The sequence below is a fragment of the Lineus longissimus genome, chromosome 2 (assembly GCF_910592395.1).
Source record: "Lineus longissimus chromosome 2, tnLinLong1.2, whole genome shotgun sequence".
Taxonomy (NCBI): Eukaryota; Metazoa; Nemertea; class Pilidiophora; order Heteronemertea; family Lineidae; genus Lineus; species Lineus longissimus.
The window spans coordinates 23,046,559-23,062,207 of NC_088309.1; the positions used below are offsets into that span (position 1 = coordinate 23,046,559).

Here is a 15,649-nt window from a genome sequence, read left to right on the forward strand (position 1 = left end):
TTGACAGCTGAGGGGTAAATTCCTCCTTTGGCCACTCACTTGACTCCTCTTGACATTTGACTGCTTGACTTGGCCACTCTTATGTTTTAATAGCTGTCCAGATTGTTTCAAGTGTTTTCAATTCTTTCTATACTGAAACATGGCTTTATACATTAACTTTTATATTCAAATTTGCTTTAAATTTGTTTCTGATCAGGAAGATCTAGTTTCACAGGATATTATGCACACTTTAAAGGTAGTGGTAGTTTCTGCCTGATGGTTGATAAAAGGCCCATGATTGAATTGTAAAATAACAGATAGCAGGCAGTTTCTTAGGCATCCTAGCTTTTATACAGGAGAGAGTCCAGACTTTCATTGAACCAGATGCCTGAGCAGACATAACCAAAACTATTGTTATACATGAAGTATTAGCATCCGATCTCTTGGCATGATAAACAAATAGTATTAATCTTCAGGAAGATCATATTATCAAATCATTTATCAAAATTTGTCTCTTCTTCTTCTTTCCCAATAGAGATCAAAGTAATCTAATCCATGGCAGTCTGTCCAACCAAGCCAAACAAAGAATTCTTCAATTCCACAGTCATTCCTCAAGTGGGATGTGATTCTGAATAGTAATATCTCTATTTGGACCCCTTCTAGATCTGTTTCGACCCCTGTCTGGCTTTATCATGACCCCATCTTGGATTACCCTCCACCCCCAGCGAGATGGCAAAATCATGTTGGCAAGATTAAGATCTCTTCCCATTGTGTGGAGTCAATTTCTTCGTGTCCAAATGCTAAAACCAAAGAAACAATTGTGACAATTTAATGCTGGTGTTCTGTGCCAAATGAAAGAAATACCAACAAAGATACGGGAGGATCATCTCGGGACCCTCGGTATAAAATGAAGTTAAGTCCCTGTTAATGAGGGTCTGGCCCTTCTTGAAGGTCAGTGCCAAATGTCAATTGTCCTATCAGTGAAATAAAGGGAAATTGAAAAGGGATTAACAGGTAGAACTGATATGGAAATCAAAATTTATGGTGTCTACAACCCAGTGAAAATAATGCTTTGATACAAGGAGGTATTCGCTTTGAGATGACCTTGTGGAGGTGGAAAGAGTGCTACTGCTCATTTGTGCTTTGGAAATGCATCCATCTAGCCAAGGCAAACCTCAAGTAGACTCTTTCTGTTTCAAAATGTTTATTACTTTGGAAAGCTAAATCAATGTTAAATTGAGTTGAAATTCAATACCCTACAACCCACCATTTCCTCACTGCAGGATTGATCAGGCATCGCCTACTTCAGAGTGGCCAAGGTTACAATTAGTGGTCTAGCTTTGTTCTGAAGGGTGCTCTAAAACAATTGATGCTACATGTAGATTGAGCTTCAAATAGGCCGCAATAAGGTTGTATGAGGTGGGATTCCTGAACCGGTCATTTGCTGCTGGTACAAGTAACTCGGTTACTCATTTCTGAAACTGCAAAGGTGTAATGACTAGACACAAATCCCTCTTGCCAGGCCTGATCAATTAGAACACATGTGATGGAATCTGAGGAAAGATTTTTTATTTTCACCACCTGACAAACCTTGTGACACGGCTTCAGTACATGATTACCGTATTTTCCGGATTATCCCCCGCACTGCCCTATGACCCGCACCCCCTTTGACCATTACCTAAAGCCACGCAAGACCCGCACCTGATTATGACCCGCACTGCTCCAAGACCCGCATTCTCCAAAAATAGTAAGCCATTCATTGATGTTGACATCCTAGAACCGCCATGTTTTTTTTAATTGTTAACCAAAGTGGATCAATTCCAGCATGGCCGTAACTATTTTCCCTAGCGGAGACATCACAAACTATGCGATCATGGCGGAAATATTGGTTGAAAACAATGCGAAAACGATGGACATAAATCCTTATCAAGTAACCAGTTTGGTCCCCTTTTTTTTCTTTGGGGTTGGGGCTTATCCCTCTCAGAATCCACGCAAGACCCGCACCTTTGTATTACCCGCACCCCCACTTTTTGGGCCTGTTGGAGGGCAAAAAGCCGCGGGTCATACGCCGGAAAATACGGTAACTATACATTTGAACTGAATTGTATGTGGGAGCACCATTGAAAAGGTCTGACTTTAATACTTGAAATATATCCACTTGAATCCAGCCGATTGAAGCGAACCAAACTTGAAATGTATTGTGTAGAAAAATTGCCTTCTGATGACTCTTGATCCAGAAGAGACAGATGGTTTATGATATTCACACCCATTTTCGTCAGTTTTAGGTCCAATTAAGTGTGAATGCATTCCGAATGTCACTGCCCTAAGAACTTGATACTAATATCCTGTTTCATGTTAGCACACTTTGATCAGGTAAAGACAGTGGGCATTTGGAGTTGTGGTTTCAAAGCCACATCATAATTGATGTTTTGCAATAAAGTGCAGACCAAGCTGGTAGTGTAAGGATAAATGGTCGTATTCCTCAGTCAATTACTAAGCTTATTCCCATATCATGCTTCTAGGGAAAATTACAGGAATCTTCCAAAAACCATAAAGACAGGAAACAATCACTTAACATTTCAGTGTGATAGATACTAAATAACATCCCAACTCTAGTCGAGAAACAAGAAATAAATGAAAATATTTGACTTAAAACCAGTGCAAATATTATTGTTATAAACATCATATCTTGGACGAAAAGTGATGAGAAATGGAGCCCTTTAGTGATATGTTTTCGCATGTTTGTCGTGTATCGCTTGATGATCTGTGGCTTATGAAAACAGACCTGGATTGCCATAGTTCACAGATGTGGGTGCATAGTACTCTGAGGAGACTAATCAGATGTAACATTTCCCTATCATGGTAACAGAAAGCATTCCTTGATGCCAATTTCTCCTCAACTTGACCGAAAAGTGCCATGTGTTTTGTTTCTAAGTGTGTGAAAAAAAAAAGTGTGTGTACATGAAGTATACCATATTGGGATACTTTTTCCTTCGAAGAAAAATCTCGGTGTTATGCTGTTGAAGTCCTTTTTCTTCATGTATGTTGTGCCATCAGCGGTGCATGGATTTGGGTCAGAATTTGTCTTTTATTATGGAACAACTGCTCGAAAGTTTTCCACTCAAACACACGGGCTGGTTGCTGGTGCAACTTGATATCTGCTATGAATCCATTAATTTTTTCAGCGCTTAAATGTTAGCTAATGTATGCTTTTTAAATTTTACTTCATTACATATCATTGTAGGTATTATACCAAGTCCTGATCTGCAGACTCCAAGAGGTCTTGATTTGCAGACAGAAAGGGGGGCGTACGATCCGAGGACAGCCAGCAATGTCAGCAGTCAGTACCAAACCGCGCGCCCTGATTCAACGGATCCAGATTATGGCTCAATCGCCGTCTACATCAATGAAGTCCACGAAAATGGTGCCCACACTAGTACGACTGATAACAACTGGACCCTGAATAACCTTCAAAACTGTCGAAGAAATACTGCTAGTGCTCGAAGTTTCAAATTCTCGGACGATGAATCGAGCTTTGGCAGGGAGAAACAAGAGGTCAGACTGTCTAATGGTGAAGTCCTGCCGAGATTAGAAACTCGCTTAGAACAGACGAATAGTGATAAGTTATTGAAGGACAATTCTCTGCCGGGGAGACAGGCTCTGAAGGCTTCTCCTTATGGCCTTTATAGGTCAAAGACTTTAAATTTAAACCCTGTAGTTACCAGAAAATCTCTTGATAATCTTCAATTAGAACGAGAACGTACAACCGTTACAAATAAGAACATTGGGTTTGTGACACCGGAAGACTTGCGCCCTCTGCCAAGATCTTTGCAGTGTAATGATCTGTGGCAGCCATTTGAGGATGGAGCAAACCATATGGTGTACAGGATGAGGCCCAATAGAGTACGGAAGAATAAAACGACTGCAGAGAAAAAGGCTGACGTTCTTGGCAGGAACATTTCAGATGGTGATATGTCATCAACATTGCCAAAGCATAATAGTCTACATTCAGTGGTAAGTAAAAGAACTGGGTTAGCTGCTTTTGAGTGCGATAGGCCTCAATGAGTGGGAACTGCATGGTCTACCACATTACATCGTTCTAAATCTCTGCTCACTTAAAAGTGGTGAAAAATTTGGACCATGCAAATTTTGCTGGCAGGCTAATTTGTCCGACTTCATTGGACCCAGGACCATCACGATGACTGCGACTGCATAGTGATGAAATAACAGCAAAACGTTCAAAATATTTTCAAAAATTTACTGAAGAATAAAAAAAATCTGTGTTTTTTGCCATCTCATGAACTGATGTTTCTCCTTTTGATATAATTCATATAACCTACAATTTCAAAGATTGGAAATTCGTTATTCAAAGTATTCTTTTGTTGACGTCAATTAATTTCAAAATAAGCACTGGTTTTAAGTCTGCCTTGAAATTTACTACAAAAGAACACAATTTGTGGGCACCCACATTTGTGTCTCTGACAATCCTTTAAAAGAACATGTGGGGTGGTAATTATGATATGCTGCACTTGTTTCACTGCAAGTATGCATGTATTACTTTTAAATCTGAGTACACTTTTGCACAAATAATGCACATGGGAACCTCAGAAAGCTTCACTTGGAACAGAGTATTGCTTTGTGGGGTGAGAATACAATAACAATATTTTTGATGTGTTGAATCCAACAGTTTGATATTATCCTGTTTTGTGTTTGTCAATCCTCTCCATTTTGTTCCAAAGAACGGTGTTTTACCCGTATCAAGTCCTCTGGTTGCGAGATGAAATGATAACCCTAAGGATGAGTGCTTTTGTCTGCTACGTAATAAGGTGCATTGTGATAATAGTACCTGTAACTCCGGGGTGTGGTTAGTTGCATCCCTGCTTATTAGTCTCGATTATCCTGCGGTCCACCATAGCCACAAGTTTATATCGATCAGATGTCAAATTTAGGTTGTGAATGGGGGCTGCCTGTGGTAAGGATGAGAGATAGTGCCTCAGGGTTGGTGCTCTATTGGAATACCGTGGAGACAATAGTTCCCCCTGCTGAGGTGATTAGCTATTGTACTGGTTTTAGGCTGTCTCCCCTGTTTAATATCATTGTGTAATGTGACATCTCTGTGTCTAGTGCCTTTAGCTTGCACCGCGCCACTTCTCAGGTTACCGTAGTCAGGATCATCATCTGTTATGACATAGATCATATTGGTAGCCTTTTTTAACCTTTGTGTCATCGTGATTGACAGAACCTTACCCTTTGGAGTCAACTTGGCCCTGGATATTTATAGGGATTATCTATTTGTCACGATCCCTGCACCCGATTGATCTTGAAGCGTGCATCCTCAGGGAAAATTATAAATCACCAAAATAGATACTTCACACTGTGCGTAAAACTCAAATAAGATAATTTTACTGAATGCTGGTTGTCAGATATTATGTTTCAAACATTCATGTAATAAGTTTATTTCACTTTACCGATTTTAAAAATATAATCCTTTACAGATTGGAAATCCCCCTTTCTAAGTTGATGTGTAAATGTACGTACTGGAAATTAACGTTAGATATGGATCATCGCCACAGCAGCGATCGTTAGCAAAAGGGTTAAAAGGGCTGCAGCACCCCAACCTTTCTCATAACTTTCCAATATCTGGTCCTTTTGAAATCCTTCTCTCTGGAAGATAACTAAAAGTGACTGCCAGATGGTGACAAAGTGCCTCGTCTTCTTTTTCCAAAAGTCGTAAAGTCATCTGATCTAGTTTTGTTTCCGCTTGTGATTGAGGGTCAGCCAGGTGGGATTAATATTGTCCAACCTGGATATCTTTGAAGGAAGGGCATCAGTTGGAAACCCTTTTCACTAGGGGATGCATGGTAACACTAATTTCCCCCCTCTTCACAGATCAAGAGTATCAGTTCGTACGCTAATGTCAGATTATTCACTGGTGCATGCTGCGTGAGGTTATACTCCGCTGCTCCAGGGCCACTCAATCTGACCCGGTGTCTTGTTTCTGGCGCGTCAGGTCCTTTTCATTTGACCCGGGGAAAATCCACACCCTGCGGTTGATAGTAACATGAAGATGCGCGCAGGTTGACAAAAATCTCAACGGAGATTCGCACAATGGTTCCACTGTCCTCTGAATAGCTTCTGCCCCTTCACAATACCTTACACTTGCTGTTGCTAATTCACTGGTGAGGTCTTCAAAGGTGCAATTGTCAAGCCTTCAACAACAACTGCAAATATCTTTTATTCTCTCCCATCTTGAATTGATCGTCACTACAGTACATTTTGTACAGAAATGTGCAAGAATGCACTAAGATTCCAGTGTACTTGTGTGGAACAGACTTCAGGTTCTCTTGTTTCTAGCCAGAGGAGAAATAGTGGTCCACTTGACTAGTTTCATGTCCAGTGTATTGGACGTTATCGTTACCCTTTTTGCGCCAAAGCAGGTCACATTTGCGGGAGAAAGCGATAGCTCACAAGAACGAACCAGCGATAGTATCAGCCATCAAGGTGTGGCAAAGGGACAAACGATTGTCATAGGGTGGAGTAGCCAGGATGATCTTATCTTAAGGGTGTCACATGGCACCTGGCGGAGAATCACTTCTTTGTTGGAAGCGGTAAGAAAATCGAGATGATCGGTTCAAAAGAGGAGGCATCAGAGATCGGGTCTATAACTGATAGTGTTGTTGTAAATCGCCTAATTCTTTGTGCAAATATAAAGGGGGCATTTTGTTCTCCAATCCAGTTGTGCTATCTTTGTCAAAGTTTGCAAGGTGCATTGGATATCTTTTCAAATGTTATGCCAACACTATTATATGATCTTAGAAATAGAAATGTGATCACTTTCCGATGATAGTTTGTGCATTCAGGATGCTGAATGCCTGCTGTATCTTTTGACTTCAAGAGCCGCAGATTCATTATTAGAGTTATCATTTTCATGTGGATGTTTCATGCTTTCGTTACTGTAGTTATGGTTACATTATTTGGGATCTAAGTTTTATGCTTAACTTAAATTACTTGATATGCTTGTTTTGCGTGAATACTGTGCCAATTCTTTTTTCATGGTTACCTGGGGTATGTTAACTTTGCCAATTTGTGTTTGAGCATATTTATTATTCGTTTCAATGTGGGGATTCTTCAAGCAATTCGAAATAACTTCTGCTGTTGTACAGTGGATCTTCCCTGACTACCAAACCTCTGATAGTAGAACATCCCCAAAAGGTCAGAGGTTCGGTCACAATTTGTTCATTTTCATTCAATTTGACCTCTGTTATGAGGACACCTTTTTAAAAAGGCAGACTTGTCAGTCCCATGGATGTGGCTTTATAGATAGTTTTTACTGTTTTTTTACTTTTGCACTGACGAGATGCATTTTTATCATATTCCCACATTCTTGGGTATGACAGGGCATTTTACTTTTGACCATAACTGTACCTTGACATATGTATTATAGTAACTGTACTTTAACATGGTATTGGTAACTGTAATTTGACACATATTTAGCCCATCTTTTGTTGTTGACACCATAGCCAGATGGAAATGGCATCAACTAAAATGGGGTTATCTCACTGGCTCCCTGACGAAGACACCATCATATTGTTTTTACCACTGTACGTGGGACGTGGGACGGTAGGGTGATCTTAAAAAAATTATTCTACTAGGTCCATCTGGATATCTCCGTTGCATCTGTGGATTGTTTCTCCTAGCCCATTAGGTCACAGTGTAACGTTTTGTCACTCCATGCAGGTTGAATTCATTGAAGAAAGGGGAGTGCGTGATGCGCAGTAGTCCCTGTCATTGCTGACAATGTCGGTTCATTGGTATTGTATTCTAGCCATCTGGGAGCTGGGATGAAAGACAACTTTGGAGTAATGGGTGGATAGTGATGTATTGATATAATGGACTTTTGATATCTGAATGATGTTTTCTGAACTGAGCTAAAATATTATTGAGACATTTTTGACAATTTTGCACATCAGGACCTCCTTTTGAGAGTGGCCTGCAGTGCAACATATTCCAGCGATCTGTTATTTCTAACAAGATTTAGATATAGATCTGTCAAAGTTGATATTATTGTTGTTGGCCTTGCAAATCATATTTATATTTTCCACAATTATTGATCAGGCAAGTTCAAAGGAATGTGACCCTTGCTCTGTGTAGTAACCCAACCTGACTTCATGTCAACTGGGCGTCTTGTATGATCGAAAAACATCCTATTTGTTGACTTATTGAGAGAAAAATCTGAGGAAAAAAGTTGTATCTAATAACACCTTGTACACAAACACATTGATTGTCTCCAGAAAAAGGTTTAGTGGGCGTTATTTATGTGTTGACGGCGCTGAAGATGACAAAAAAATGTGTTGGTTAATTCTCAGGTGGAAGTATTCGTTTTTGTTGGATTAATGTCGCATTATATCAAATAAAAAACAGTGTCTCCAATTTCCTGTTTCAGACATCAAATGCAAAAATAGGTTGAACCGGTGGTTTGTAATTATGAAACATGTCAACAAATAAAAATGACTTATCCGAGTGTGATAATAGCGTCATGAAAAAGATTGGATTTGATCAATATTACTGCATTTTGGATCAGTTCGTTTCTCATTTGGTTGTTTTCTTTATGTACTTGTAATCTTTGTGACCTTTGCTGTGATATGTGGATCGCACAACATGATGAAAGGGGATGAATAGTAATTACAGGCCTGAAAGCGCAAAAAAAATATGTAGTTTGATGCCAAAATGCTCAAAGTCGATATTGAATAATCAATATTGATATCTTTAAGAAAAATTATTCGGAGAAATGTGAAAATTAAGAGGAAATCAATAAGAATGGTTTTTCTATGCATGCCCTTAAGTCATAGATTTCTTGACTTGAGTGTATGATGGCTGGTAAAGGACATCACGAAAATTGTTTTCTAGGAATATCTTGCCCAAGTCGGGTCAGGTCAGGGGCCCGACATATTTCTTGTAAATATTTCTTGTGATGTCCTTTACCAGCCACTGTGGAAGAGCAGTCAAAAAGGAAACTATAGAGTTTTTTTGCAGCTCTAAAACAACTAAAAATTCTGTCTTTTTCAGGGTGAACTCTCTCAAGACTCCTTTAACCTAGATGAGCTAAATAGTATTTGCGATCGTGACTAATATCATCATTTCTTTCTATTTCACAGCCAGCTGCAGAGACCCTGAGATCTAATGGCACATCACGGATATTTCCCAAACCACAATTTCCACCCTCCACAGTCTTCACCCATGTACGAAGCAAGACATTCATCGGCAGCGCCGATAAGCCAGCCCCCTTTGCTTCCCCACCAAATGGACTCAAGATGTTACCTAGGCAGCATACCTCAATGGTCGATTTGCGACTCTTCGCAGAAGGCATGAACATTTCTAACGTGACACCATTAAGACCGATCGTGAAGGAATCACGTAAATTGCGTCCACCGGCGACTTCGCCATCTTTGTTGATGACAAAAAGGAACAAAACGTTACTGCTGGTGGACCATAATAGGAATTATAAATCAAACGAACTGCCTAAGCCTCAGGTTCGGCCGTCTCCAGTTTTAAGCGCACCAGCCAAGAGACCTGACAGAAACGAATCTCATGAAATGATTAATTCGGTTCCTAGTACTACGATATGGTACACTAAATAATATGGTAAATAAATAAATGAACATTACAGGATATGTTACCTTATAAGAAGTACCTTAACAGTTCATTCTGGAATATTATGGCCATTTATACAATGAGAGAAAGACCTGGAATTATCCAATGCTGAGTCTGACATATGTTTTTAGACAGAGTTGTTAAAAGTACCATTACAATGTATATTTCACATCAATGTTTGTACTTAGACCAGAACTGTGGACTGTAGTCATGATCTTGTCTCAACTCTGTTATTATTCATGCATGATGAAAAATGGACTATATCTTTATCAGCAGCCAACTATTTGATCCCTTTGCTGTGGACATTTTGATATGGATACTCACGTTCACTGTAACTAGTGGATCAACTGACTACTGAGATATAATGACTCATTGACTGTGATAATTATTGTTAAAACTTGTAAGAAACCTGTTTTAGGGTGCTTTTTACAGCTGGCTTTAAACTTTTGTAAAATATTTGCTTGTGTTAAAAATGCTCATTGCCTACAGTATTATACATAGTTGTGTGTGTTAAAGTTTGGTTTGTACAGAAAAAGTATGTTATTTGTTTTGCTCAGTAGCACCAGCTGTCAAACAGTGATTAGTGTAAATATGGATTTTTTGTACAATAAAGAGTTCAAGTCATAAATAAAGTAACCGGGCATATTAAAAACGGATAAATTCATGTCCTGAATTATCTTTTAGTCTGATGGTGTCAGTGCATAACCAGTTAAGTGCCAAACACAGGCATATATAGCTTATACATTACCAATTTATGGCATTCCCTGCCAAATGTCACTGCGGTACCCCATCGTTGTTTTTCTACAAATTTCCCCAACTTGTCTTCACCAAGCTAATGGTGCTTTTACAAGAAACCTCAAACTTGCATATTTTGATAAACACAATAGCCAGTGGCCAACGCACCTGTGACATCCAGCCCTGACCCTGGTATAATGGGATCAGACACCAAAGAATGACAAACGCAAAAATTTTGCCTTGAAGCAGCACCAATCTGTATAACGGCCAAATATCAATGTTTTCTATCAAAAGCTACTTGCATTTGTTTTGCTATTTTTGGCGGTGAATTGAAGGCGGGCTTCTATATTTCATATTTTGTCTGAATTCTTCTCCTAATTGACAAATAATGCCTACCGCAAGGTGCTCTGCTGTAAGCGTAATGACTTTCATGCATTTGATATTGCACCTCTTCATGTTGTCTGGTGAGAAAAGAACCTATAACATTGAGGGCAGGCAAGCCATTCTGGGGTCAGTAAAACATCATCACATTTCATTGCAAACCTTCCTTGCGCTATTTTAGACTTGACTCATCAAGAAGCAGGGGATCGCCCAAGAGCTGAACAGTGTCACAGAGGTAGCAATTGGAACACTTAAATGTCATGGGTGTAATGATTTTCTGATCGTATTCATCATCGACAACATGATTTTTCATCAATTCAATAAATAAGTCATCAGTGAAGTTGTGTCCTATTTCTGCAACTTTTTCTCCAATGCAGCGAACACTTTTTTTTGTAATAATCGTAAACCATATCTCTTATTGATTATAATGAGAATACCTTTGGCATGCAATCACATGAAAGGCACGGAATGGTCTACATATATGCTTGAAAGTGATATCTCTCATATTGTCTATCTGATACCAGTTTCAAATATTATCCAAATTGCCACAGGATGACGAAAACTGTTTTTTGTTGCTGAAGTTAACTTGGTAATGATACAAATTAATCAATTAGACTCGCAAAAAAACGCATATTCTCGAATTTTCTGGCTTTGAAGGTGAGCCAAAAATTACAGCTATTTGAGAAATAACCCTTTATGCCAATAAATATTTCCCACCCTAAAATACTCTTTTTATGTGATGAAGGGTTATTAGACTGACATGACATAGGTCAACTTTATCGGTGACGTCATGTATGTATAAAATGTGAAGTTCAATTGAATTGAATCCTGAAAAATGAAGCATCTTCAGTGAGTCCTCAAGTTGCTTTTTGACTGCCAAGGCTAGACAAAGTTGATATTGAACACTCTAACATCAATAAAAATCCAGAACAAATGTTTATTGATTTGAAAATATAAAAATATCCTATTCCACAGGGATGTTTCCTTCTATTTTCAGCACATAGTCACATCTCTATAATCCCTCATAAATCGGAGAAAAACATGTGCTTGGCCTGGCTACAGATTTAAAGTGATTTGCTGTTAGTTACAGGATGGGGTACATTTTGGCACTTGCCTATTGCCGTGAGGTTCACGCCACACCTGTACAGGCTACACCAATTATCCCAATTTATTGCAAAATGAATACAAGAAGAGACACAAAATCCGCTTTGTCACCCAGGATTAAATTTAGAATGCACTTTGTTTTCCAGTTAAGGGGTTTTCAAAGAGTTTGGAATTTGCATGGGTCAGGTGTATTGAGACTCTAATGATCTTTATTGGGTGATAGTTGGCTATTCTTGTCTCTTGCATTGTGTTCAATTTGGAGGGGTTTCCGTGGGTTACTAAGTTGGGCATTTCTTGGATATGTGTAATGTGTCTCAAATTAGATTTCGGCCTGTAAGTGGATTTTGCTGTTAACCCAAACAATTATTTACTCAGTGGCTAAATGCTGTTGATGAACAGAATCCCTCAGCGGTCAAGCAGATCTTTAAAGGGGGACTAAAGGCAGGAGCCAGGGGCCTCTTTGGTCGTCACCAGGTGATCAATACTCATAGTTAAGTAACTGATTTGACTTAATACTCAAGAATATTCTCAGCAAGCGAGAATTGTGCCTATATGTATTGTGAGAAATAGCCACAACATATCCATGACTTTCTCGCCCACTTGGCAACACTGTTTACAGTCTCCTTTTATGATAACCATAAATACAATTGTACACCAAGGATTGTCTCCAAGTTGTGTTGAAATGTATAAGAATTCTATTTTACATGTATACAAGTATTCTACCACTGAATACTGAATATGCTTACCTCGAAGTCCAGGGTTCATTATGAAACTGATATCTTTAATTATTCTAAGTATCAATTTACTCAGAACATTGAACTTCTTATTAGTCTTTAATGCTCAAGGCAAGTTGTGATAATTCCAGGTCAGAAAGATTAAGAGACATTTATGCGAAATTTGATAGAATTTTTTAGGAAAAATCTTAAGTGTATTTATATCGAGATGACTTTGTTATCTGAAGGTTGTTGCTTTTATTAATAATTATGTAGGTGATTTTGATGATGATCATTTGGCTTTAAAGTCCATGTAAGCTGTTTAGGCAAAACAAAAGTATAGAATGATGTGGTTTTTCGACTGCTCTTGATTCAATTTTAAAATCTGCTCATATGATGACTGGATCTGCTCATATGATGACTGAAGTACCGGAATGTCGGTTCACTGTCTTGGCAATTTATCAGACAGGCCTTCTTTAGAGTTCAAAGTGTTAAAATTAATAACTGTTGGCTCAACATTTTCAACTTTAAATTCCTGTCGTTATGACCAAGATGGATAATTTCATGAATACATGTATGGAATGGCCTCGAGAATCATTTTAAAAATGCCGTAAATATCACCTTTACGTAGTATAAAACAGCTCCAGGCGCTTACTGCTCATCTACAATTACAAATGTCAAAATGAATTCCTTACATAATGATAACTCTGGTGTGTAATTGCGCCAAGGTAAAAGAGTAATTTAATTGTTTTTAGGTGCGGATTGGAAATTACCAAACAGCTAATAATAGGTTCAACAACTCAAAGTGAAAAGTCAGATGCATCATTCTGACATGATGTTACACATATATATTTGTAATTGCAGCCTTTAAAATGATTTCCCGATGATCTGCACCATTCTGATTTCCCCTCTGGCTAATTTTCGGTCTCTAATATGCGAGTAATGCTATGTATTGATAACCCTAGGCATTTTTAGACTTCATTATTCATATTTCTGATCAATGGTTATACATGTTTCTGGTTATGGACCTTTAATGTTTGAAATAAAATTCTGATATGATCTCCAACAGTGTTATATTTTGTTTGTTGAAGTAAAACTGGTGTGTTAAAGCTCTTAAATGTCTTGCTTATGACTGGTTCGAACTGATCGTAAGTGTTGAAGCCGTTCTATTCTATGGGCTTAGTTTTTAAGTTTACATGTATCTTTGTTTTAAAGCTGTAGTGTTATCTTGGCTTGCTTGTTGAAGCTGATCTGTTCTGTTCGTTTGGCTTAGTTCTAAAGCTTATCTCTTGTGTTAAAGCTGTTCTGTTCTCTTGGCTTGGTTCTTAAGCTTATCTCTTGTGTTAAAGCTTTTCTATTTTCTTGGCTTGGTTCTTCAGCTTATCTCTTGTGTTAAAGCTGTTCTGTTCTCTTGGCTTGGTTCTTAAGCTTATCTCTTGTGTTAAAGCTTTTCTGTTCTCTTGGCTTGGTTCTTAAGCTTATCTCTTGTGTTAAAGGTGTTCTGTTCTCTTGGCTTGGTTCTTAAGCTTATCTCTTGTGTTAAAGCTGTTCTGTTCTTTTGGCTTGGTTCTTAAGCTTATCTCTTGTGTTAAAGCTGTTCTGTTTTCTTGGCTTGGTTCTTAAGCTTATCTTTTGTGTTAAAGCTGTTCTGTTTTCTTGGCTTGGTTCTTAAGCTTATCTCTTGTGTTAAAGCTGTTCTCTTCTCTTGGCTTGGTTCTTAAGCTTATCTCTGGTTTTAAAGCTATTATGTTCTCTTGGCTTGGTTCTTATTATCTCTGGTGTTAAAGCTGTTCTGTTCTTTTGGCTTGGTTCTTAAGCTTATCTCTTGTGTTAAAGCTGTTCTGTTCTTTTGGCTTGGTTCTTACGCTTCTCTCATGTGTTAAAGCTGTATTGTTCTCCTGATGATAAGCTCATCATTTTTTTGCATTATAACTGTGCTGTTTGTTCTCTTGTCTCTCTTATGAAGCTGGTCTCTTTTCTTGGCTTGTTTGTTAAAGCTGATATCTAGTGTTAAAACCGAACTTTTCCCTGGCTCTCTTATTAAAGCCGATCTGTATTACAGTTGGACAGTAGCGTATAGATGATCTCGTATTGAGGACAGTTGGTTGATCACCAGTGCTGCGGCAAGAACGTAATTTTCTTTGAAAGTGTTAAACTTCGTTTAAGTGCTAATATTTTAATAGTGCATGTTGATTTATCTGGAGTGTTTATTTTTGAACCACCAAACATGTTCTCAGGGTTAGAACCCCACACCGACATGATTCTCGACACTGCTAAACAAACACCTCTTGAGCTCGAGCAGTTCACAAAGTTATTAGTTTTTCCTCCTCCTCATAATTCTGCTCAGACAATGCTCTTGTGGCCTTTGATCTTTGAGGATTAGAATACAAAGTAACCGTTAGAAATCGTGATCATTAGTTTGCTGCCATCCTGCAGGCACAGTGGGGGTAATTAAAAGGCAATACACTGCTTGTGTTGAAAGAGCAGAGTTGTGTCAAGAGGCAAGGCTGGTGATGTGAACCCTGGTTCAGGGTTACCTCTGCGCATAATGGTGAGTTCGGGCAGCGAACAAGACCAAGCTAACATAACCAAGTGAAAGCGGAAAAATAAATTACTTTATGGGGGACATCTTTTAAATGTTGATAATTAGCAATTGGGTGACAATATCAGCCATGTTGGTCGTTCTCCTCTATCTGCGACGTTTCGTTCTCAACAAATGCTTGTATACTACGGAGGTATTGTTTGTAATTGTTTCCGTTTTGCAGGATCTCCCCTCATTGTTTGGGAACGCTTTGAGAGATTGACACATTTTTCTCTATTTCCCACTATTCAAAAACCCATGGTCACTCCACCTTCTATGAAATGACTGAAATATGGGGAACCCCAGAAATGTTACACCGGCCTTCTTGGTCGAAAGGAGATGGAGACCGTTACATTTACTGGTATATACCAGCCTTTTTTTCTCTCGCCTTTAAAAATATCATCGCTGAATGACGAAGTTCTGCACCAATTAAATCATTATCGAGCCGTCATACGATTCGCATATTGACACGGAAACTTGACGCATTGCTCGGAGGCCTCTGTCA

At 38.7% G+C, this 15,649-nt stretch overlaps 1 protein-coding gene across 3 annotated transcripts in view; it reads left to right on the forward strand.

Moving 5' to 3' along the window:
* The window catches only part of LOC135483104 (uncharacterized), a 111,072-nt gene extending 97,461 nt beyond the window's left edge, over positions 1-13,611 (forward strand). For all 3 annotated transcript variants that reach the window (XM_064763635.1, XM_064763634.1, XM_064763636.1), the window contains exons 12-13: positions 3,224-3,993; positions 9,135-13,611. In XM_064763635.1, the coding sequence (XP_064619705.1) occupies positions 3,224-3,993; positions 9,135-9,617 (1,253 nt within the window). In that variant the 3' untranslated portion in view covers positions 9,618-13,611. The remainder of the gene's footprint in view (positions 1-3,223; positions 3,994-9,134) is intronic.
* Positions 13,612-15,649: the final 2,038 nt, after the last annotated feature.